Consider the following 22,375-nt stretch of genomic DNA (forward strand, 5'->3'; position numbering starts at 1 on the left):
CCGCCGCCGGCCCGCCCACCGTGCTCTCGTCAGCGAGGCCGCGGGGGGGAAATGGCGGCGGCGCGGGGTGAGGAAGCGGGGTAGAACCGGGCCCTGGCGGGGCCCCGTGTGGGGTCGCCACCCTGGGGCCTCCATTTTCCACCCGGGAGCCTGTTTCTGTGAGCCCAACGCCGGGCTGGCCACGAAGGCCCCTGGCCTAGGCCCCTTTTGGGGGGCCCCCCACTCGCCTCATGGCTCCCCCACAGCCCCTGCCCCCATCCCGGCTGCCGTGCCGGGGCCGTGCCCCCGGGGCTGTCCCAGTGCTTGACTGGGCCCCACTGGGGTCCGTGGTCATCAGGCTCAGTGGGGTGTGGAGCGTGGCGTCTGTGAGGATGTGCAAAAAAAAACCACCGCCACGTTGGCTAAAACACAGCAGAAGTTCCCCAAAACACCTTTTTGTTTGCCCACTGCTGCTTAATTTTGGGCTCCGTGCTTCAAATGTCTCCTTCAATGCTTTAACCCATTGGAAAAGTGTAAAATTGGGGTCTCTGCTGGGTGGCGGCCCCCCCCCCACCATTTTTATTGAGGGGGGGTGTCTGGGCCAGGGGCTCACCTCCACCCATCCCCCAGTTTGGTTATTATTATTAATAACCCCTAATATTATGGCTAACTGGGTGTTCCCAAATGCATTCCCTGCAGGCTGCTGAGGAGCTTGGCTGTGGAGCTGCGGGTTTGGACCAAGGTGGGATGGGATGGGGACATGGGGACATCGGGATGGGATGGGGATATAGGGACAGGATGGGGACATAAGGACATACAGATGGGATGGGGACATGGGGATGGGGTGGGGGCATGGGGACGTGGGGATGGGATGGGGACGGGATGGGGACATACGGACATATGGACAGGATGGGGACGGGATGGGGACATGTGGACATGGGAATATGGGGACACAGGGACAGGATGGGGACCTGGGGACATCACCCCATGCCCACAGCAGGCTATCTCCCCACCAGGCCACCATGGCACATCAGGAGCACGAGGACCCGGAGCTGGAGCCGGAGGAGATGCAAAACACCAGCTCCTTCTTCACTGGTTTGGGCGGAGATGAAAACCCCGGCGAGGAACCCTCAAGGTAGGAAGTTTGCACCTGCCAGGGGGCTCCTGATTTGAACCCAAATCAGGGAAAAAAAAAGGTGCTGTGTGTCAGGAACAACAACCCTTCAGGCAGAGCAGCAGGGGCAGGCTGAGCTCGGTGACACTGCGGGGCCCAAATCTGATTACTCACAGGGCACCGTGTCCGTTAGTGAGGTTTCTCCCTTTAATAACGTGTTTCCTAATTAACACAACGGGCCGGCCAGCTTGCTGCTGATAGCGGGGCCGTTGTGCTGTGGCGTGGACGAACGCCTCAAAGGGGGAAACGGTTTGGGGAAGCCCAGCCCCAGTGCCCAGCTCACCGTTTGCAGGGCGGGACTGGGCAAAGCGACTGTTTGCATGCTCCCTGTGCCCCCTGCTTGCCAGCACGGGTTGTGGCGCGCCCGTCACCATCCTGGCAAACACAACAAGCGTCCCAAAACCTGTGCAAAGCCCCTCACTGCCACCATGGCGGCTGCTGGGAGGAATGAGCTCCCCAGCAGATAAACTCACTTAGCGTTGGCCGTGCGGCCGGGCTTTCCTCGAGCTCTGCTTCCCCAAACGGCCCCGCCGAGGCTGCCTTTGGCCATGGGGCTGCTTTCTTCACCCCCTGACCCGTGGGTGCTGTGTTTGGGCCGAGGATGGAGCCGCTGGGCTCGGGGGCTCTGGCCGGCCAGGCCTCCCGCTACTTTGCGGCGCTGGACTCCAGTGTGGGCGACCTGCGGCAGCGAGCGCAGCGCCTCATCGACAGGGTGAACGAGAGCCGCAAGGAGGACCACAGCGTGCTGAGCGGCTTCCGCGACAGCCTGCTGCTGAAGGTGCGTGTGTGTGGGGGGGCTGCGTTTAATCGCGTTATTCCGCCCGAATTAATGTCATGGGGAGGTGCTGTGGGCACGCGGCGTCCCGCGAGGCACCGGCGCCAGCTGCAGAGCCTGGTGTGCACCGGCTGCGGTGGCGGGGGGGCGGCTCTGGCCCCCCCCGGGGCGGCTGCAGCTGCCTCTGGCTCTGCTTTAGGGGGCGGGGGGGCCGCCGCCCGCCCCCTGTCCCCGTCCCTGCGCTGCTGCTGCCCGGCCTCAGCGTCCTCGCTTGGCCGCGTGCCGCGCTGGACTTCGCTCCCTCTGCCCTCCCCGCGGGCTGGGGGGGGAACAGAGGGGGGGCTGCGGCCCTCCTGCGTCCCCCCACCTCACGCGCAGATGGCAGCCAGGCCCCGGCAGCTGCGGCTGGGGGGCTGCGGCGCTCGGTGGCTACCACGGCCGGTGCTCGGGCTACCGTGGGTGCAGCTGGCGGCGGCCAAGCGGGGCCGGGAGCTGCGCCAGCACCGCGGCCGCAGCTGCGCCCCCCCCCCCAGGGGGGACGGGACCGGCTGTGCCTGCGGCGCTGCCAGCGCCTCCGCCCCCTGTCCCCAGTGGCCCGATTTTTCTTTTTCTTTCCTCCCCCCCCTCCCGGCTCCCCCCCGTTTTGTTTCCTGGCAGGTGTCCGACCTGGCCGAGCAGCTGGAGGAGCGCCTCTTCCAGCTCTACAGCCTGCACAACGAGCAGATCCAGCAGCGGCTGCATGAGCTGGCCGAGGTGATGGAGCGCGTGCGGCAGGCCGAGGACGAGCTGCAGCACGTCTGCCGCACCGTGGAGGCCGCCTACAAGGACCTGTGCCTGCAGCCCGAGGCGTGAGCGGGGCCCCTGAGGCCCCCAAAAGCCCCCAGACCTCCCCCAGGCAGCGCCCGGCCCCGGCAGCAGCCCCTCCCTGCCACGGGCGTTCTGGCTGCAGCGGGCCAGCTGCTCCTTCGCGAGCAGAGAAATGAGGACTAGCAGCCCCAAATCGCCTTTTCCGCAGGCTGTCAGTGTTCAGTTTTTAACACAATTCAAAATAAAACACCAAAAGACCCCCAGGGGGCTCTAGAAGATTCCTCCCAAGGGCTTTGCATTGGCAAAGCCGGCCTTGCGCCCACACGGGGCCCGTCCTGGCACTTGGGCTGCACCCGGGAGTCTTAATTACCGCTGTTGAGCGCGGCGCTGACGAAGAGGCTGGCGCAGGGCAGCTTCTCCAGCCTTTATTGGGGCGGCCGAAGGTGATGCGCGGAGGGGGAAGGCACCGGGGGGGTCACCGAGGTAGAATTGGGCTGCCGGGGCCACTCGGTGCCACCGGGGCCGCTTGGTGCCACCAAGTCCTGTCGGTGCCACCGGCTCCGAGCGGCGCAGCACCCTGAGCAGCACCCTGAGCCCTCCACGCTTCAAGTCTGAGTCTCTGGTGCCGGCCACCCCAAATTCGGTGCTGGCAGCCCGGTTCCTAGCCCCGCTTCTCCTCTGCCTTGCCGGCGGTGAAGGCCTGGAGCCCGGTGATGGCTCTGCCCAGGATCAGCGCGTGGATGTCGTGCGTGCCTGCGGGCAGGGAGGACGAGGAGGAGGACAAGGAAGGTTTTTGGGCCCCCAGCAGTGACCGAGGACCGAGGGGGGGTCCCCGCGCCCCCCCCTTGACGCTACCTTCGTAGGTGTTGACGGCCTCGAGGTTGAGGAGGTGGCGGATGACGTGGTACTCGTCGCACACCCCGTTGCCCCCCAGCATGTCGCGTGCCTGCCGGGCGATGTCCAGCGCCTTCCCGCACGAGTTGCGCTTCAGCATCGACACCGCCTCGGGGGGCGCCCTGGGGGGGGGCAGGACGCCCAATTTCACACCCTGCCCCCCCCGCGACACCCCCCCCGCCCCGATTTGGGGGCCGCGAGCCCCTCGGCCCCCACCTGCCCTCGTCCTTGAGGCGGCCGAGACGCAGGCAGGCCTGCAGCCCCAGCGCGATCTCGGTCACCATGTCCGCCAGCTTCTTCTGCACCAGCTGGTTCCGGGCCAGGGGCGCCCCAAACTGCTTCCTGCGGGACACAACGGGGGGGGACATGCACACCTGGGGGGGGTCCCGTGGGATTTAAGGGGGACGGGGGGCGCCGGGGGGGGGTCAGCAGTGCGTTACCTGTCGAGGACGTACTGCCGCGCCGTCTCCAGGCACGCCTCGGCGGCGCCCAGCGCGCCCCACGCGATGCCGTAGCGAGCGTGGGTCAGGCACCCAAAGGGACCCTTGGGTGGGGGGGGGGGGGGGAAACAATCAGCGGGGGGGGGCTCAGAACCCGCTCAGCACCCCCCCACACCCCCCGGCTCGCCCCCCAAAAGCTTACGGCCAGGCCGGTGGCATGGGGCAGGAGGTTGTCCTCGGGCACCTCCACGTCGTCCATCAGGATCATGCCGGTGGCGGAGGCGCGCAGTGAGAACTTGCCGTCGATTTTGGGGGTGCTGAGCCCCCCCATGCCCCGCTCCAGCACAAAGCCCCGGATCTGCCTGTCCTCCTCGCACACCGCCCACACCACAAAGACGTCGGCTGCTGGCGCATTGGTGATCCTGGAGCGGGGGGGGGAAAGGGGTTGTGGGGGGAAAAAAGGGGGTTGAGGAGGGGGATAAACAGGGTTTGAGGGGAAAAAGGGTTGGAAAAAAAGGGTTTGGGGGAAAAAGCGGTTGGAAAATGGGGTTTGGGGGGTGGAAGGGGTTCTGGGAAGAAAAAAGGGAATTGAACGGGGGAAAAAGGGGGGTCACAGGTAGGAAAAAGGGGTCACGGGGGGGGGAAAGGGTTGGAAAAAAGCGGTTGGGGTGGGAAAAGTGGTTGGAAAACAGGGTCAGGGGGAGGGTGAAGGGGTTGGAAAATGGGGTCGTGGAGGGAAAAAGGGTTGGAAAAAAGGGTTCTGGAGGGAAAAAGGGGTTGGGGGGGGACCAAAGGGGCTGGGGGCTGCCCCCCCCCGGGGTGGGTTTTTGGGGGCTCACCAGGTCTTGGAGCCTCGCAGGCGGTAGCTCTTGGTGGCGGCGTCGTAGCGTGCCCGCGTCTCCATGGCCCCGGGGTCGCTGCCGTGGTTGGGCTCGGTCAGCCCGAAGCAGCCCAGCAGCTCCCCCCGCGCTGCCAACGGAGCCGGGGGGGGGTCAGCGAGGGGGTCGGGGGTCGGGTGGGGCGGGTGGGGTCCCCCCCATCCCCAGAACTCACCCAGGGGGGGCAGGAAGCGGTCTCGCTGCGCGGGGGTGCCGTAGGTGAGGATGGGGTGCATGACGAGGGAGGACTGCACGCTGAACACCGAGCGGTACGCGCTGTCCACCCGCTCCAGCTCGCGTGCCACCAGCCCGTAGCCCACCGACGTGGTCCCGGCGCAGCCGTAACCTGGGGGGGGGGGCAACGGCGCTGAAGGACCCCCCCCTTTTCACCAGGACCCCGCTCGCGCCCCCCCCAGACCCACCCCAGAGACCACAAACCCCGTCCCTGACCCCGTCCTTGATCCCATCCCCGTCCCTGACCCCCCCGTTCCCATCCCATCCCTCCCAGGACCCCGGGGGGGTCCCAACGTGTCCCCCTCCCACCTGGAGACCCTCCCCCAAATAACCCCGATGCCCCCAAGTGACCCCAGCCCCTCACATCCCCTACCCAGCCCCCCCCTCCCCATGTCCCCTGGGGCCACCCCAGCTCCCTCCAAAGCCTCCCAGGACCCCGAGGGGGGGTCCCAACGTGTCTCCCTCCCACATGGAGATGCCCCCCCAACCCCCCTGAAGCCCCCAGTCCCCCTATATCCCCCCCAAAGCCCCTCAAAGACACCAGCCCCCCCCCCCAGCCCCCCCCATTTGTTCTGGGGCCACCCCAGCTCCCTCCAAAGCCTCCCAGGACCCAGACCCCCCCCCCCCAAATGCCACCCTCCAACCCCACCAAAAAACTCCTGGACCCCTGCCCTCCTGGGGGGGACCGCAGGCCCCCCCGTGCCCCTCCTCACCTTGGATGGTGGGGCCCAGCAGCCCCAGGGCTCCCATCTCAGTCACGATCTCCCGGTCAAAAACTGTTTGTTTGTTTTTTTTTGAGGGGGGGGAAGCAGAGGGGGGGCTGAATTGGATGGGGGGGGGGGCAGGCAATGGGGACCCCCTTGGCTGGGGGGCTCCCCCCCATGTGCCCCCCCGGTTGGATGGGGGGGGTATCAGGAGGTGCTGGGGGGGGTGTCGGGGGTATTTGGGGATGGGCTTGGGGTATTTGGGGGGCATTTTGGGGGTGGTCTTGGGGATTATTGGGGAGCATTGGGGGGGGCCTGGGGGTGCTGAGGGATATTTGGAGGGGGTCTGAGGGTACTGGAGGGTATTTGGAGGGGGTCTGAGGGTGCTGGGATGTATTTGGGGGGGGGTCTGGGGTTGGGGGGGTCATTTGGGGGTGCCGAGGCAGCACACCAGGCTACGTATTAACGCTCAGGGGGCGTCATGGAGGGAACATCGTCCCCTGGGGGGGGTGTGTTGGGGGGGGGTGTGTTGGGGGGGGGTCCCGGGGTGTGTGTTGGGGGGGGGTCCCGTTACCCTCGTTGCGGTTGGCGAGCAGCACGCGGGGGGCCAGGCGCTCCCGGCTGTAGCGGCGGGCGGCGTCGCGCAGCAGCCGCTCCTCGGGGCCCAGCAGCTCCTCCAGCCCCAGCGGGTCCCGCCACTCAAAGGCGGCTGCGGGGGGGGCACCCCACGCGTGACCACCCCTCCCCCGAGTGACCCCCCCCACGTGTGTGCAGCCCCCCCCGATCCCCCCCTCACCCACCCACCCACCCACCCACATGGTCGTCTCCCCCCCCCCCGCCTCCTTTCCCCCCAGCCCCCCACGCGTGACCCCCACTCGCGTGGGTGCTCCCCCCCACTCTCCCCGCACCCCCCCCGGGAGCCCCGCACGTGAGCCGAGTGCTGCCCCCCCCATCCAAGACGGCCCCCCCTCAGCCCAGCCCCACGCGTGGTGCCCCCCCCCAGCCCCACTCACCACGCGTGGGGGGGGCCGAGCCCCCCCAGCGGACGCCGCTCAGGGCCGGGCGCCGGAACCGGGCGGCGAAGCGGAGCGCCATGGGGGGGGCTGTGGACGGGGGGGGGTGGGCTGAATTCTGGGGTCCCAAAGGACCTCGGGGGCCCCCAGGGATCCCGGTGCCCCCCCCGGCCCCCCAGGACCCTCGGCTGCGCCCCCCCCCCGCACCCTGCGATCTCGGCGGCGGCGAACGGGCCCCGAGGAGCCCTAGGCCGTGACGTCACGGGGGGGGGGGGACACGTGGGGGGTGTGGCGGGGGTGTGTGACATGGGGGGGGCGTTAACCCTTTCCTGCCCGGAGCGCATTACCGTCCCCCCCCTCCCAACCCCCAAGGGACATTGTGGGGGGGGCGAGCGGGATTTTGGGGGGATTTGAGGGTTTTTCACGAGCCGAAGCCCCCACCCCCCTCCTACTCCCCCACAGGACAGAGCAGCGGGGCCGGGCGGTGCTGTGCAGCCTTTATTGGTCCCCGGGGCCCCCCCGGGCGCCCCCATCGCCCCCTGTGCCCGGGGGGGGGGGGGCCGTTTGCATAGCAAGAATGGGGGGGAGGGGGTGATGACGTCACAGGGCGGTGGTGATGTCATCCGCCGGGCCGGCCCTGGGAGCGGTGGGGGCTGCTGCGGTGTGACGTCATGGCTCGCCCGAGCCCCGTGCGGTGACATCACGGCAATGACGTCACCGCCCGGGTCACGCCTCCCGTCCTGACGTCGTCACGGCTGTGATGTCATCGGCGCCATTGTGGCCGTGACATCACCGTTGCCACACCATCGGTTATGCAGTGGCTATGACACCATCGGGCCCGCTCCGCCAGTTACACCAGGGCTGTGACATCGTCTGGCTTACGTCATCGGTGACATCACAACTGTGATGTCAGCACCTCCACTCTGCGTCGGCACTGTGACGTCACCGGCAGTGACATCACTCGCAGGCCCTGAGGGCTGTGACGTCACCAGTTCCCCTCTGTGATGACGTCAGAGCTGCGCCCTCACCCCACCGCGTGTGACGTCACCGCTATGACATCACCGCCATGACATCACCGGGCCAAGAACCAAGGGGCAAACGGGGGGGGGGGTGACACCTGGACGAGGGGAGGGGGGGGCGGTTTGTGGGGGCCGATGACATCACACCTGGGGGGGGGCGGGGGTGTCACAGTATTAACCCTTTGTGTACACGGGGGGGGAGGTGCCGGCGGGTGAGGGGGGGGGGCCCGCATGCCTGGCCCCACCCTTATTTACAGCAGAGACTGGGGTCAGCACCTGGTGGGGGGGGGGCCAGGGCCTGGTGAGGGGGTCAGTGCCCAGCGGGGGGGGGGTCAGCGCCCAGCGGGTGCCCCCTTCCCCACCCTCTCCCCCTCCCCGGGGGGTGCCGACCCTGCCCCCACCACCACGATGGGCACCGGGGGCACCCCCGGCGCCCCCCCCCCCCGGCGGCCCTGCTCGTGCTCCTGCACCGGGCTCAGCGCCTTGGGGGGGGCGGGGGCGGCGGCGGGGACCCCCTCGGCCCCGTGGGTGGCCCCAAGCAGCAGCGGCGGCTCCTGGCGGCCCAGGCGGCGGGCGGGGGCCGGGGGGGGCGCCCCGTCCCCGGGGCTCTCCCCGTCCCACTCCGCCAGGCTCTGCAGGGGGGGCTCGGCCGGGAAGTCCTTGCGGGCCTCCAGGCCCAGCTTGCGGGGGGGGGGCAGCGCCTTGTCGGGGGGGCCGCGGCGGGCCAGGCGAGGCGAGTCGGCGGCCTTGGGGTGCAGCTTGGCGGGGAAGGCGGGCGGCGAGGCGGCGGGGGGCGAGGGCGTGTGGGCCAGGGGCGACAGCGGGATGCTGCCGGCAGACTTGCAGCGAGCCGCCCGGTACTGCCGCTGCAGCTTCGGGGACAGCCCCTGCAGGGAGCTGGGCCGCAGGTGCGGGCCCGGGGCCGGCGACGGGGGAGCGCTGGAGCCCGGGGAGCTGCTGGGAGGGGACGGCCCTGCCCCGGCCCGGAGTCACCGCGCGGCCCCGGCACCGGCACCCGGGCAGCGGGACCGGCCGCTGGAGCCCCGCCCCGTGGAGCCCCGCCCCGCACCTGGAGCCCCGCCCCCTGGAGCCCCGCCCCCTCTCCTTCCATGTAGCCCCTTCTCACCACCCTGCAGCCCCGCCCCTGGAGCCCCGCCCCATGTAGCCCCGCCCCCCTAGAACCCCGCCCCCTCGCCCTCCAGGTAGCCCCACCCTGCCTCCTGCAGCTCCACCCAGCCCCCTGGAGCCCCGCCCCACCCTTTAGCCCCGCCCCCTTGCCCCCACAGCCCCTCCTCACCCACCTTTAGCCTCGCTCCTTGTGGCCCCGCCCCCTTGCCTTTTCCGTAGCCCCGCCCCCGTAGCCCCGCCCCCTGCCCTTCCCTGTAGCCCCTCCTCACCACCCTGCAGCCCCGCCCCCCGGAGCCCCGCCCCCTTGCCCTCCCCATAGCCCCGCTCCGCCCCTTCAACCCCGCCCCGCCCCACCGCGCGGCCCCGCCCCCGTTGCCCCGGGCGACGCGCACCTGTCTCGGCGGCGCGCGGCGGGTGGGCGGGGTCCCGCGCGCGCGCGTGCGTGGGGGAGGCGGGGAGGCTGTCGGAGGAGGAGAGCGAGCGGCTCAGTGACGTCAGCGAGCGGCTCGTGTGCAGCAGCGAGGCCTGGCGGGCCAGGTGGCGGAACAGCGCGCTGCGCCGCCTGCCGGCGGGGAGGGGTCACTGCAGGCATCCCCCCGGGACCCCCCCCCGGAACGGGAACCCCCCCCCCGGGAACGAGACCCCCCCCCCCCGGGATCCTACCTGGGCACCAGGACCCCCCCGGGCACCGGGACCCCCCTCGGGCACTAGGACCCCCCCACCCCGGGCACCGGGACCCCCCCTCCCTCTGGGCACCGGGAACCCCCCCGGTCACCGAGAAGCCCCCCGGGCACCGGGACCCCCCCCCGGGCACTGGGGCCCCCCCCTCCGGGCACCGGGAACCCCCCGGGCACTGGGACCCCAGGCACCGGGACCCCCCCCCGGACCCTGGGCCCCCTCCCACCTCTCGTGGCCGCCCCCGGTGCCGCCGCGACGGTTCCTCCTGGCCATCTTGGTGCGGGCGCTGCGGCGCCGCGCGGGCCCCAGGCGGATGGAGGTGTTCTCCAGCGGCGTCGTGGTCACCAGCACCTTGGTGCCGCTCTGCCGGCCCCGCCCGGGTCATGGGACCGCTGTGACCTCTGACCCCGCCACACCCCCTGACCCCACCATGACCTCCGACCCTGCCGTGACCCCAACCCCGCCGTGACCCCAACCCCACCATCACCCTGCCACAACCTCTGACCCCACCGTGACCTCAGACCCCCTCGTGACCCCTGACACCTTTGTGACCCCCTGACACCATGACCTCTGCCTTTGATGTGACCTCTGACCCCACCACTACCTCTCACCCCACCGTGACCCCCTGACACCATGACCTCTGACCCCAGCATGACCTCCAACCCCGACCTCTGCCCCCACCCCAACCTCTGCCCCCCCACCCCACCACGGTGACCCACAACCCTGCCCGTGACCCACAACCCCACCCCGACCTCTCAACCCCGTGGCCTCGTGACCCCCCTGCCCCCCCCCATGACCCCGTGACCTCTGACCTTGAGGATGAGCTCCACGACCTCGGTGTGCACCAGCCCGTGCACGGGCTCCCCGTTGACGTGGGTGATGAGGTCCCCGGCACACAGCCCGGCCTCCTGCGCCGGGCCCCCCTCCTCCACGTGCTGCACCCACAGCAACGTTACGGCCCCGGCACGGCCCCGGTACAGCCCCGGCACGGCCCCGGTATGGCCCTGGCACGGCCCCACCGCCCCCACCCGCACCGAGCAGTCCCCAGTGCCCTCATGTCCCCATATCCCCTCCTTGTCCCTGTGTCCCCTTAGATCCCTGTGACCCCATGTCCCTTTATTCCCCTCCCTGTCCCCATGCCCCCTTTTTCCTCTCCTTGTCCCCATGTCCCTTTATATCCCCATGTCCCCTCCTTGTCCCCAAGTCCCCTTTTCCCCCCCACATCCCCACATCCCCCCACATCCCCTTACATCCCCATATCCCCCCATGTCCCCTCCGTGTCCCCACATCCCCCCCGTGCCCCTTTCCCCCCCCCGTCCCCCGCTGACCCAGACGACGTGGTGCACGCTGTAGACGTCGCTGTCCCCCAAGTAGACGCGGATGGCCCGCAGGGTAAAGCCGAATTTCTTGCCGGGCCGGGGGATGGCGATGGGCGAGCGGGGGGCGGCCACGGCGGGGGCCAGCTCGCGGCCCGGGGACGAGTCCCGCGACGAGGGGTCCGAGGACAGCGAGCGCGGGGACATGGGGCTGCCCAGGGGCGAGGAGCCGGGCGCCTCCCCTGCGCCCCCGCTGGCACCGTGCCCAGAGACGGGGACACGGGGACCCCCCCACCCCCCCCGGGGACACCGACAGCACCCGACACCCCTGGGGAGCTGGGGGGACCTGGGGGACCCTACCACCCCCAAGGGACACCCCCAGCCCCTGCCAGCCCTGGGGACTCCCCCAGCCCCCCCCCCCACTTGGGGACCAAGGGACGCTGCCACCCCCGGAGACACCGCCAGCACCCACCACCCTCAGGGACCTGGGGGACCCCCTGGGGGACCCTGCCACCCTTAGGGACCCCACCAGCCCTCCCCACCCTTGGGGACCCAGGGGACCCTGCCAGCCCCCCCCCACCCCACCTTTCGGTGCTGCTGGGGGGGGACACGCACCGCTGGGGATGATGACAGAGAGTGCGGTGGCCGACGCCGACTTGGTGACCTTGCCAGGGCCGCGGGGGCTGCGCTTGTCACCCCCCCCCTCGGGGGGGGCCACCCCTGGGTGCCGCGGCCGCCGCAGCCCCAGCTCGGCCCGGGGGGGGGGCAGCGCCCGTTCACCTGCGGGGATGGGAAGGGAAAGATGGGGGCGTTGAGGGGGCAAGGGGGGGGTCACAGGGACCCCTCCCCACCACAACCCTCCCCCGGCACCCACCTGGCTCCTCGCTGGTGCCCTCGGCGGGGCTGTCGCGGGGGGGGACCCCGTTGCGGGGGGGGCCCGGCTCCAGCAGCGCTGAGAAGCGGCGGCGGGCTCCCAGGGGGGGGCTGCCCTCCCCTTCGGCGGGGGGGGGCTCAGCAGCCGGGGGCCGCTTCCTGCAGGGACCCAGGTGCTGGAGGGGGGGGGGGAGGCAAAATCTGCCCCCCCACCCTCCAATCATGCTTTGGGCACCCACCCAGCTGTCCCCAGGCGCCCCCCCCCCCAGTTGTGCCCAGGGGCACCCAGGTGTTGTTGTCCCCCCCCCAGTGACCCTGTTGTTCCCCCCCCCGGGTCCCAGGCGCCCCCCCCGGATGCTCACAGCTCGGGGGATGCCGTGCGCCAGCTGCGGTCGCGGGCGAAGCCCTCGCGCCGGCCCTCGTCCCGCGGGCGCCCCTTGGCCGCCTTCGGCTCCGGCTGCTGCGAGAGCTGCTCCAGGCTGCTGTACACCTGCACCGGGATCACACCGGGATCGTGGCCGGAATGGCATTGGGATCACACCGGGATTGCACCGGGATCGCATCGGGATCATGGCCAGAATAAAATTGGAATCACCCCAGGATTTATGCTCAGGATCACCCCGGGATCACCCCGGGATCACCCCGGGATCGTGCCCAGGGTTTTCCCGAGGTCTTGCGGGACTCCCCCACGCGTCGGCAGCAGGGCCGTGGTGCGGCGCTGCACGAGGGTTGTGCAAGCGTGCAAGGGAATCACACAAGGGCGTGCACAAGGATTGGCACCAGGGACCAAGGCACGAGCTGCACCAGGGGCTGCACGAGGGCTTGCACGAGGATTCACACAAGGGTTTGCACGAGGGTTTGCACGAGGGCTCCGACATGACATCACTCGGGGCTTTGCATGGGGCTGTGCACAAGTGACCTGCTCTGCACGTCCCCCAGAGCCCTCCCAGGTGTTCCTGTGCCCCCGTGCCCCCCCCCCCCCGTGCCCCCCGTGCCCACCTTGCTGAAGCGGGGGGAGCAGGACGAGAACTGCCGGATCTCCACGGGCTCGTCCTCCGTTGTGTCCTCATCCTCGTAGGAGGCGACGTGGGTGTAGCGGTCCGAGCGTGCTGGGGGGGGGGAGGGAGGGCTGGGGGGGGGGGCAGGGGACACGGGAGGTGTCCCCAAAGGCAGCAGGGACACGGCACCCAGGGAGGGGGGCCCAGGGGGGCTCCATACGGTGGGGGAGAACCTCAGGGGGTTCCTGGGGGGGGGTGGAAGGAGAACAGGGAGGGGTCTGTGGGTGCTGAGGGGGTCCCATGGGGGTGTCCCCTTGCAGGGGGGGGGTCCCGGGGGGGTCTCTCACTGTCGAAGTAGCTGGTGTCCTCCTCGGACTCCAGGTGGGGCACGAATTCGGCTTTCTGCCGCAGGAGCCCTGTCCAGTCGAGCGCCGCGAAGAAGCCGTGAGCCTTCACCTCCTGCGCGCCGCCTGCGTGGGGACACCGGGGGGGGGACACGGGGCTCAGGGGTGCAGGGGGGGACACGGGGATCTGGGGGGGGGGGCAGGGGTCGGGGTCTCACCGGCCCCGAGGCGCCGCAGGGGGTCGGGCTGCAGCAGGCGGGAGATGAGGTGCTGAGCGTCGGGGGGCAGCGCCTCGTCCCCCTCTGGCCACAGGATCTCGTCTGCCACGGGGGGGACACGACATGGGGACACGTGAATGCAGGGCTGCAGCTGCCTGCTGTGGGCCCAGCGCCACACCGGGGACCGCCAGCCCCACAGCCCCACGTCTGTCCCTATAGTGGAGGTGCCCTGTGGCTGTGTCCCCGTGTCCCCATTTCCCAGTATCCCCAGGATGACCGGCTCCAGCCCCACGTCCCCATCCCCATGTCCCCATATCCCTGTGTCCGTGTTCCCCCGTGTCCCTGTGACCCCATGTCCCTGGGATGACCCGCTCCATCCTATCATCCCCATCCCCACGTCCCCACATCCCTATCCCTGTGTCCCCATTTCCCCTGTCCCCATATCCCCATCCCCCTATAACAGACAACATCCACCCCTTGCCCACGTCCCCGCTGTCCCCGTGCCCCCCCCCAGCCCCGTACCCGAGATGACCTGCCCGAAGAGCTCCTCGGGGGTGTCCCCGAAGAAGGGCACGCAGCCCACCAGGAACTCGTAGAGCACGATGCCCATGGCCCACCAGTCCACGGGCTTCCCGTAGCCCTGCCGCAGGATCACCTCGGGGGCGATGTACTCGGGGGTGCCGCACACCTGGGGGGGCACACCCTAAAGGCCACGCCCCAAGAGGCCACGCCCCAAGAGGCCACGCCCTAAAAGCCACGCCCCAAGAGGCCATGCCCCTCCCCCGGAGGCCACGCCCACCTGCTTGTCCCGGAACTCGCGGGCGTCCTTCTCCATGTGGCCCTCGTAGAGGTTGGTGGTGAGGCTCATCAGCCCCATCTTGGAGAGCCCGAAGTCCGTCAGCTTCACGTGGCCCAGCGAGGTGATCAGCAGGCTGCGGGGAGCCCGGCGGCTGGGACCCCCCCCGGGACCCCCCCCCGGACCCCCAGCCCCGGGACCCCCCTCCCCATCGCGGCCGTACTTGTCGGGCTTGAGGTCGCGGTGCACGATGCCGTAGTTGTGCAGGTACTCGAGGGCCAGCACGGTCTCGGCGAAGTAGAGGCGCGCCAGCTCCAGCGGCAGCGCCCCGATGTGCTTCAGCAGCGTGGCGCAGTCCCCGCCTGCGGGATGGCGACATGTCGCGACACCAGAGGCCCGTGGGGGGATGGTAACAGCCCGGGCGGGATGACAACTGCTCTGTATCGCGACGCCCAGCTGCATATCGCGACGCCCAACTGCATACCGCGACACCCAACTGCATGTCAAGACCATCAACTGCATATTGTGACCCTCAATTGCATATATCATGATGCCCAGCTGCATATTACGATACCCAACTGCATATCGCGACGCCCAGCCTTCTGTCCTGCCCTCCAGCCCCATGCTGCATCTCACAGCCCTCTATATCAGGGCACACCGCCCCGAGTCGTGACACCCAGTAGTATGATATCACGCTGCCTGGTCCCATATCACACCACCAATCCCTGTATCGTGATGTCCAGCCCCATACTGCAACACACAGCCCTGCATCACAACACCTGACCCCCATATTGCGATGTCTGGCCCCATATCATGACATCTGGCCCCATATCGCAATGCTTGGCCCCAGTATCATGACAGATGGCCCCCATATTGTGACGCCCAGTCCTGTGTCGCGACGCTTGGCCCCCATATCGCTACACCTAGCCCCCATATCGCGACACCCAGCCCCCATATCACGACACCTGGTCCCCATATCACGATGCCCGGCCCCCATATCGCGACGCCCAGCCCCCATATTGTGCCACCCGGCCCCGTATCACACCTTCGACGTACTCCATGACCATGCAGAGGTGGCGGCGGGTCTGGAAGGAGCAGAACATGCTGACGACGAAGGGGTTCTCGGCGAAGGTGAGGATGTCGCGCTCGACGAAGGCCTGCTGCACCTGGTTGCGCAGCAGCAGGTTCTGCTTGTTGATCTTCTTCATGGCGAAGCGCTGCCGCGTGGCCCGGTGCCGCACCAGGTACACCGCCCTGCGCACAGGCGGCGTCATGCCGGGCCCCCCCGGCCCCGCACAACCCCCCCCACCCCCCCCAAGACCCCCTCTCCGGCCACTCACCCGTAGGCGCCGTTGCTGATCAGTTTGATGGTCTCAAAGTCGCCTTCCCCTGGCGGCTTCTTGGTCCTGGGGGCGCTGCTGCGGCCCTGGGGGGGTCACGGGGTGACTGGAGGGGGGCTTTGGGGAGGGGGGGGCCTTGCACGCATGGGGGACCCTGAGCCAGGACCCACCTCAGCCCCCTCCTCAGGCTCTGGTGTGTTGCTCCCACCGCTGTCAGGCTCCTCCAGATGCACCACGTCTATGGGGGGGGGGAGCAGGGCACGCAGTCACATGTGCCCGAGGTGTGCAAAACGCCGTGCAACGCCCCCCCCCCCCACTGTCTGCCACCCCCCTTGCACCCCCCGAACACCCCTACGGGCGTGCAAACCCCACGCGCACCCCTTCCAGCCCCCATGCACACCTCCACTGGCGTGCAAACCCCGCGCACGCCCGGCGGCCGGTTGCACACGCGTGTGTACCGGGGAAGGGGTCGCGTGCCAGCCCCAGCTGCCCGATGATGTAGCGCGGGATGTCGGCCTTCAGCAGCCCCTCGCGCGCCTGCCCCTCAGCCGCTGTCAGCAGCTGGTAGAACTCCGCCGGGTCGAACTCCTGCACGCACACGGGGGGGGGGCACGCGCGTGTGCAACGCACGCCCAGCACGTGGGGATGCGTGCGTGGCAGCACGAGCACGCCGGGCACACGTGTGTGCGACAACACGCGTGTGCGGGCTCACACGTGCGCGTTGCTCTGCCCATGGTGCTGCACGAGCGTGCCCACGTGCAAGGCGCCGCACACGCGTGTGCGCCCCGTGGTCCCCGGTGGCTGTAGTGATGCCCTGGCAACACGGCTGTTGTCGTGGCAACGGAAGCCCCGCCTCCTCATCAGCGGTGCTCAGGGATTGGCCAGGGCGTTGTCAGGGTGACGGGGAAGGATGGCGGCGATTGGGCGGTTGGGATGGTGCAAGGCGGGGTGGGGAGGGTGTGTGTGGGGGGCACAGGGCCCCCCCCATGGCCGTGGGGGGGGGAAGGTCGGGGCTGGGGGTCCCGGGGGTCTCACCAGGCACTCGAGCAGCCGGGCGGGGCGGGAGATGATGATGAGGAGCCTCTTCACCAGCTGGGTGATGAAGGCCACCTCCTCTGACTCCGAGCGCTCGTAGGCCTGGGGAGAACAGAGGGGGGGTTAGGGGTGGGGGGTCCCGATGGCACCAGGGGGGGCTTGGGGGCACTGGGGCATCCCCATGAGGTGCCATTGGCCCCTGCCGGGCCCCCTTGGGTGCCTCTTGGTTGCCCATTGGACACCGTTGGGTCCCGTTGGATGCTGTTGGGTGCTGTTGGGTGCCCATAAGGTGCCTTTGGGTCCTGTTGGGTCCCAGTGAGTGCCCCTTGGACGCAGTTGGGTCCTGTTGGACACTGTTGGGTCCTGCTGGACACCGTTGGGTGCCCATTGGATCGCATTGGGTGCCTATTGGGTCCCGTTGGACACCATTGGGTCCTGCTGGGTGCCCACTGGGTGCCATTGGGTCCCGTTGGGTCCTGCTGGGTGCCCATTCGGCCCGTTGAGTCCCGCTGGGTACCCAATGGGTCCTGTTGGGTGCCCACTGGGTGCCACTGGGTACCCGCTGAGTGCCGTTGGGTCCCATTGGGTGCCGTTGGGTGCCCACTGGGCCCATTGGGTGCCTGTTGGGTGCCATTGAATCCCGTTGGGTGCCCATTGAGTCCCGTTGGGTCCCGTTGGGTGCCGTTGGGCGCCCCCCACCCCGGCAGCCCCCCCGCTCACGTCCTGCAGCAGCCGCTCCATGTTCTCCTGCAGCTCGTAGAAGTAGCCGGCGGTGATGAGGCCGTGGCGCGCCTTGGCCAGGCAGTCGCGGGCCAGCTCGGCCAGCTGGTGCTGGATGAAGCTGAGCGCGCCGTCGGCCAGCGGTGTCCCCCCGGGGCCGCAGCCCCGCACAAACTCCTCCAGCCGCTCCTCCATCTGCGCCGTCGCCTGCGGGGAACGCCCCCGGGGTTGCCCTCACCCCCCCCCCCCCCAGGACCCCGCATCACCCCTCCTATTGCCCACCTGGACCCCCCAGAGCTGCCCCGTAACCTCCCCAACCCTAACACCCCCAAAACCCCTCCCACATCCCCCCCAATGCCCACCCAGACCTGCCCAAGCTGCCCCATAACTCCCCGACCCTCACACCCCCAAGTCTCCCTCCTGCATCCCCCCCGTGGTGCCCCCCCCATAACCACCCCATCACCTCCCCAGGACCCCCTACGCTCCCCCGGTGCCCTGTAGACCTCCCTGAACCACCCAAATCCCCCCCCATATCCCTTCCAACCCCCCCCCAAGGAGCCTGTACCCCCCCCACGCCCCCCCCAGCTCCCCGTGCCCCCCACCTTGGGGAACCGCTCCTTGTAGACGTGGTTCATCATCACGATCTCGTTGTCGTGGGATGAGGGCGAGCGCCCTGGGCTGGGGAGGGGGGGGGGGAACACCGCTGGCACCCATGGGATCCCCATCACGCCCCCGCTGCAGCATCCCCCCTCCCCCTCCAGCACCCCCCCCCCCCATCACCTCGGTGCCCCCATCACTCGCAGTGCCCACCCCCCACCACTGCGCCCCCCTCCCCCTGGTGACCCCATGCTGCCCCCCCCCAGTGTCCCCTCTCCCACATGGCCCCCCAACACCACCCCACCCTTCCCCCCCCCAACCCCCAACCCCACAGCGTCCCCAACCCATCACCCCCCCCATCCCGCTGCTGTCCCCGACCCCCCCCCTCATTTAACTCTCTCCCCACCCCCAACCCAACCCAGGCCCTACCTGAGGCTGCGGGAGCGGGGGCGGGGGGCTGGCCCCCCCCGGGCCCCCCCATCCTCCTCGGCCAGGCTCTCGGAGCTGCCGAAGTGCCGGGAGAGGAAGCGCAGCTCCTCCGGCGTCGGCTGCGCCGGCAGCTGGTGCAGGCGCTCCTGCGACGAGCACGAGGACTGCGCGCCCGCGTCACCCACGGACCCCCCCACGGACCCCCCCCCTTGACCCCCCCCTTGACCCCCTCCCAGACTCTCCTCGGACCCCCCCCCCACCGTGGGTGGTCACAGCCAGCACCCACAGGGGGAACCCCCAGGGTTATGGGGGGGAGGGGAGGGAGGGGAGGGGGGGGACACCCCCCAAGGGTCCCCTTGGTGTTTGGGGGGGGGGGGGGCACCGAGGTTTGCCCCCCCCACACTCACCGAGACGGTGGAGCTGGGCGTGTTGGTGCCATAGCCCGAGGAGGGCAGCGAGGCCAGGGACCAGCGGCGCCCGTCGGCTCTGGGGTGGGGGGGGGCACGGGGGGGGCATCAGTGACCCCAACACCCTGACCCCCCCACCCCGCTATCCCCCTCCCCCAAACCAGCCTGGGTAACCTGGTTTGCCCCCAGCTGGAACCCCAATCTTGGGACCCCCCCCATCGTGGGACCCCCCCCCACTAATCCTGAGACCCCCCCCACCTATCCTGGGACTCCCCCATCCTTGGACCCCCCTCCCCCATCCTAGGACCACCCCCTCATCCTAGAACCCCCCCCATCGTGGGACCCCCCCCCCCATGGCCCCCCCCCCTTACCGGCGGGAGGAGGCGAAGGAGAAGTGTGCGGGGTTGCTGGGCGAGAAGTTTCGGGGGCTGTCCAGGGGGCTGCTGCCTGCGGGGGGGGGGGAGCAAATTTTGTTTTTTTTTTTTGGGGGGGCATGGGGGTGACGTCACTGCTGCCCCGCCCTGCCAGGCCCCGCCCACAGCAGAAGAGGCGGGGCTAAGGCGCCCCCCTCCCACCCAGGGGCAGAGGGAGGGGGTTGACCCCAAGGGATGGGGAGGGTCTTGGGGGGGGGGGGAGGCAATGAGTGTTTTTTTTGGGAGGGGGCTGGGGGGGTTATTGGGGATGGGGGGGTTATGGGGCCCTTTGGGGGGGGGCAGCAGGCTGAGGGGGTCCCTATGGGCACTGAGGGGGGCAGGTCCTGGAGGGTCCCCATGGGTTCGGGGAGGGGGGGAATGAAATGGGGGGGGGCTCAGGGACGGGGGGGCCCGGGGGGGGCCGGGGGGGGCCCGGCTCTCACCGATGTGGCTGGGCAGTGGCGAGTGGGGGCGCGGGAGCGTGGGCGAGGTGCTGGTCAGGATCAGGCTCTTCCGATTGCTCGTGCGGCAGCTGGGGGGGAGCAGTTTTTTTTTTTGGGGGGGGTGGGGAGACCCCTCCCACACCACTGCCCCCCCCCCCACACACACCTTGCACCCAGGAAAGCCGCTGGAAACACACACACAGTCCCCCATCCCCAACCCGACAGCATGGGGGGGGGCACGGATGGGGGGGGGGTGAAGATGGAGGGTGAGGAAGAGGAGGGAGGGAGGACGGGGGATGAAGGATGGGGGGGGGCAGGGGATGGGGGGGGATGGGGATGGAGGAGGGGGGGAGGATGAAGGAGAGGATGAGGATGGAGGAGGAAGGGGGGGAAGGATGAGGGTGAGGAGGATGAGGAGGGCTGAGGGTGGGGATGAAGGCTGGAGGGGGGGGGCGAGGATGAAGGAGGGACGAAGGCCGGAGGATGGCGGCTGCGGCGGGATGAAGGCTGAGCTGGGGAGGATGAGGAGGAGGATGAAGGCTGAGGGGAAGGATGGGGATGGGGATGAGGATGATAAGGATGGGGATGAAGATGAAGGCTGGGGGGAGGATGGGGATGGAGATGAGGATGATGAGGATGATGAGGATGAAGGCTGGGGGGGAGGATGAGGGTGAGGATGGGAGGATGAAGGCCGGAGGATGGCGGCGATGACAGGAAGGCTGAACCGGGGAGGATGAGGACGGGGAGGGGGATGAGGATGATGAGGATGGGGATGAAGGCCGGGGGGGGAGGATGAGGATAAGAAAGATGCTGAGGATGAGGCCGAAGGCCGGGGGCGGGGGGGGGGGGTACCTCTTGGTGCGGCGGAACATGCTGCGGCTGCTGCTGCCCACCGGGAGTGGCATCGCGGGGGGGGGGCCGCGGGGGGAGAGGGGGTGTGGGGGGGGGTTTAATGGGGGGGCGGGGGGGGGCCGGGCCGCGGCAGAGGCTGCGGCGGGCGGGGCTGGGGCGGGGCCGGAGGGGGGCTTTAAATGGGGGGGGGGCGCGATCCACGCGTGTGCGGCCCCACCCTGCCCTTGGGGGGGGGATTTTTTTTTTTTGGGGGGTGGTATTTGGGAGGCTCATTTTGGGGGGGGGACTTGGGGGGGTTATTTGGGGGGGTATTTGGGGGGGGGCCCCTCACCTGCTGCTCTTCCGCGGCAGCGGCAGCTCCTTCTGCAAAACGCCGGGCGGGGGTACAGGGGGGGGGGTCGTGGGGGGGGAGGGGGGGGCACAGCCAGAGCCCCCCCAGCCCCTGCACTGCGGCGGGGGGGGGGGGGGCCGCAGTGCCCCCCTTCCCCCACCAAGCCCTGCAGCGACTCCCCCGCAGGGCAGACACCGTCCGGACCGAACCCCCCCCCCCGGACCGAGCCCCCCCCCCCGGTACCGACCCCCCCCCCGTATCGTGCCTCCCCCCCCCCCCGGTACCTGCAGCCGCCGCCTCCGGATCACGCCCGAGTCGTCCATGGCGCTGCCGCTGCGGGGGGGGGGTCCCGGCCCCCCCCCTCCCCCTCCTCCTTCTCCTGCCCCCCCCCCGGCGCCCCCCACGCCCCCCCCTTCAGCGCCCGCCGCCATCCTCCGCCGACCCCCGTTAGGCCCCGCCCCTGGCCCCGGCCCCCGGACACGCCCCCTTTTTTGGGGGGGGGGCAGGCGGCGGGGGGGGCCCTTACCCGAGGGGGGGGGCAGCCCCACCCGGGGGGGGTTAACCCGTTCACTGCCGGCGCCTCCACCCCCCCCGCCCCCACAACCCCTCCCTTACATCGTCCTGACCCCCCCCCCATTATTGCCCCCCCCATTATTGCCCCCCCCCGTTATTGCCCTCATCCATTATTGCCCCCCCTCCCCGGCCCCCCCCCCCCCCATAAAACCCGGCGCTGGCCGCGGTGCTGAACCGCAGCTACCCAGCGCCCTCCCCCCCCAAATTTAACAGTGTGGGGGGGTCAAGACCCCCCCCCAATGCCCCCCCCGGAATGCCCCCCCCCAAATTACAACCCCCCCCCGAAATTACACCCCCCCCGCCTCATTAGTGATTTCACTGGAGTGCCCCCCCCCAATAAAATAAATGGGGAAAAAGGTTTCCTTTGCTCCCCCCCCCCCTCCCCCCCCCAGTGACACCCCTACACCCGCGGTGCCCCCCCCCCGCTGCCCCCCGGATTACAGCTCTAATCCCCCCGGGATTGAGGCCACGGCGGGCGGCCAGCACCGATTAACGGGGGGGGGGGGGGGGGACACAAAGGGGAGGCCCCCCCAAGTTCCTCCCAACCCCCCCCTTGAGCCCCAGCCCCCCCCCAGCGACCTGCTTGGTGCTGCCCCCCCCCAAAAAAAAAAAAACAACAAAAAAAACAGTTTTCTGCTTTTTGACTCTTTTTGTTAAAAAAAAAGCTTTATTTTATTTTTATTTTATTTTGGGGGGGGGGGCGCGGGGGGGTCACAGCTCGGCCAAGGGCCGCAGGCTGCGCTCCTGGAAGAAGCGGTGGGGGGGGCGCCGGGCGGCGGCGGGGGGGGGGGGCGGGTGAAGTACGAGAGCACCGAGGGGGGGCCGCGGGGTCCTCTGCTGGGTCCTCGTCAGCCCTGGGGGGGGGTTGAGGGGGTCGGGGGGGGCTGCCCCATCCCCTACCGCTGCTGTTGCCCCCCCCATACCCTGCCCCCCCCAATTCCACAACACCCCGCTGCCACCCTGCCCC

At 69.8% G+C, this 22,375-nt stretch overlaps 3 protein-coding genes across 3 annotated transcripts; 1 reads left to right on the top strand and 2 right to left on the bottom strand.

Annotated features, from left to right (window-relative positions):
* The first annotated feature begins 35 nt into the window (after positions 1-35).
* On the top strand, positions 36-3,250 carry SYCE2 (synaptonemal complex central element protein 2). The gene is made up of 5 exons (XM_084501770.1): positions 36-67; positions 679-721; positions 996-1,113; positions 1,747-1,931; positions 2,586-3,250. The coding sequence occupies exons 3-5, from the start codon at positions 1,002-1,004 to the stop codon at positions 2,778-2,780; spliced, it is 492 nt and encodes a 163-aa protein (XP_084357896.1). The 5' UTR covers positions 36-67; positions 679-721; positions 996-1,001; the 3' UTR covers positions 2,781-3,250.
* Positions 2,929-7,167, bottom strand: GCDH (glutaryl-CoA dehydrogenase). The gene is made up of 11 exons (XM_084501764.1): positions 7,106-7,167; positions 6,899-6,988; positions 6,460-6,594; positions 5,895-5,957; positions 5,123-5,293; positions 4,909-5,038; positions 4,272-4,491; positions 4,070-4,173; positions 3,846-3,971; positions 3,591-3,751; positions 2,929-3,488 (listed from the first exon to the last, which is right to left on the bottom strand). The coding sequence occupies exons 2-11, from the start codon at positions 6,978-6,980 to the stop codon at positions 3,397-3,399; spliced, it is 1,284 nt and encodes a 427-aa protein (XP_084357890.1). The 5' UTR covers positions 6,981-6,988; positions 7,106-7,167; the 3' UTR covers positions 2,929-3,396.
* A 200-nt stretch (positions 7,168-7,367) lies between these two features.
* On the bottom strand, positions 7,368-21,219 carry MAST1 (microtubule associated serine/threonine kinase 1). The gene is given in 28 exon segments (XM_084501616.1): positions 7,368-8,392; positions 8,394-8,890; positions 9,438-9,607; positions 9,950-10,086; positions 10,536-10,658; positions 11,052-11,281; positions 11,655-11,819; positions 11,914-12,071; positions 12,275-12,402; positions 12,912-13,021; positions 13,258-13,380; positions 13,473-13,574; positions 13,995-14,160; positions 14,272-14,404; positions 14,492-14,630; positions 15,314-15,522; positions 15,609-15,694; positions 15,779-15,846; positions 16,067-16,196; positions 16,644-16,745; positions 17,364-17,570; positions 17,966-18,041; positions 18,390-18,553; positions 18,797-18,875; positions 19,168-19,243; positions 19,653-19,741; positions 20,836-20,867; positions 21,120-21,219. Coding segments are annotated over 28 exon segments (3,903 nt in total). The 5' UTR covers positions 21,159-21,219; the 3' UTR covers positions 7,368-8,227.
* Between the last annotated feature and the right edge of the window lie 1,156 nt (positions 21,220-22,375).

Source organism: Aythya ferina (genome assembly GCF_964211825.1).
Source record: "Aythya ferina genome assembly, chromosome: 33".
Lineage (NCBI taxonomy): Eukaryota > Metazoa > Chordata > Aves > Anseriformes > Anatidae > Aythya > Aythya ferina.

What these genes read in the sequence shown, in the direction of transcription:
- SYCE2 (XM_084501770.1), top strand. Translation starts at nt 1,002, where the DNA reads ATGGCACATCAGGAGCACGAGGACCCGGAGCTGGAGCCGGAGGAGATG. An exon ending in CCCCGGCGAGGAACCCTCAA is followed by an intron (nt 1,114 to 1,746) that starts GGTAGGAAGTTT and finishes GTGCTGTGTTTG; the next exon opens with GGCCGAGGATGGAGCCGCTG. An exon ending in GCGACAGCCTGCTGCTGAAG is followed by an intron (nt 1,932 to 2,585) that starts GTGCGTGTGTGT and finishes GTTTCCTGGCAG; the next exon opens with GTGTCCGACCTGGCCGAGCA.
- GCDH (XM_084501764.1), bottom strand. Translation starts at nt 6,980, where the DNA reads ATGGCGCTCCGCTTCGCCGCCCGGTTCCGGCGCCCGGCCCTGAGCGGC. An exon ending in CGCCTCAAGGACGAGGGCAG is followed by an intron (nt 3,752 to 3,845) that starts GTGGGGGCCGAG and finishes GCCCCCCCCCAG; the next exon opens with GGCGCCCCCCGAGGCGGTGT. An exon ending in GGCCGTCAACACCTACGAAG is followed by an intron (nt 3,489 to 3,590) that starts GTAGCGTCAAGG and finishes CCCTGCCCGCAG; the next exon opens with GCACGCACGACATCCACGCG.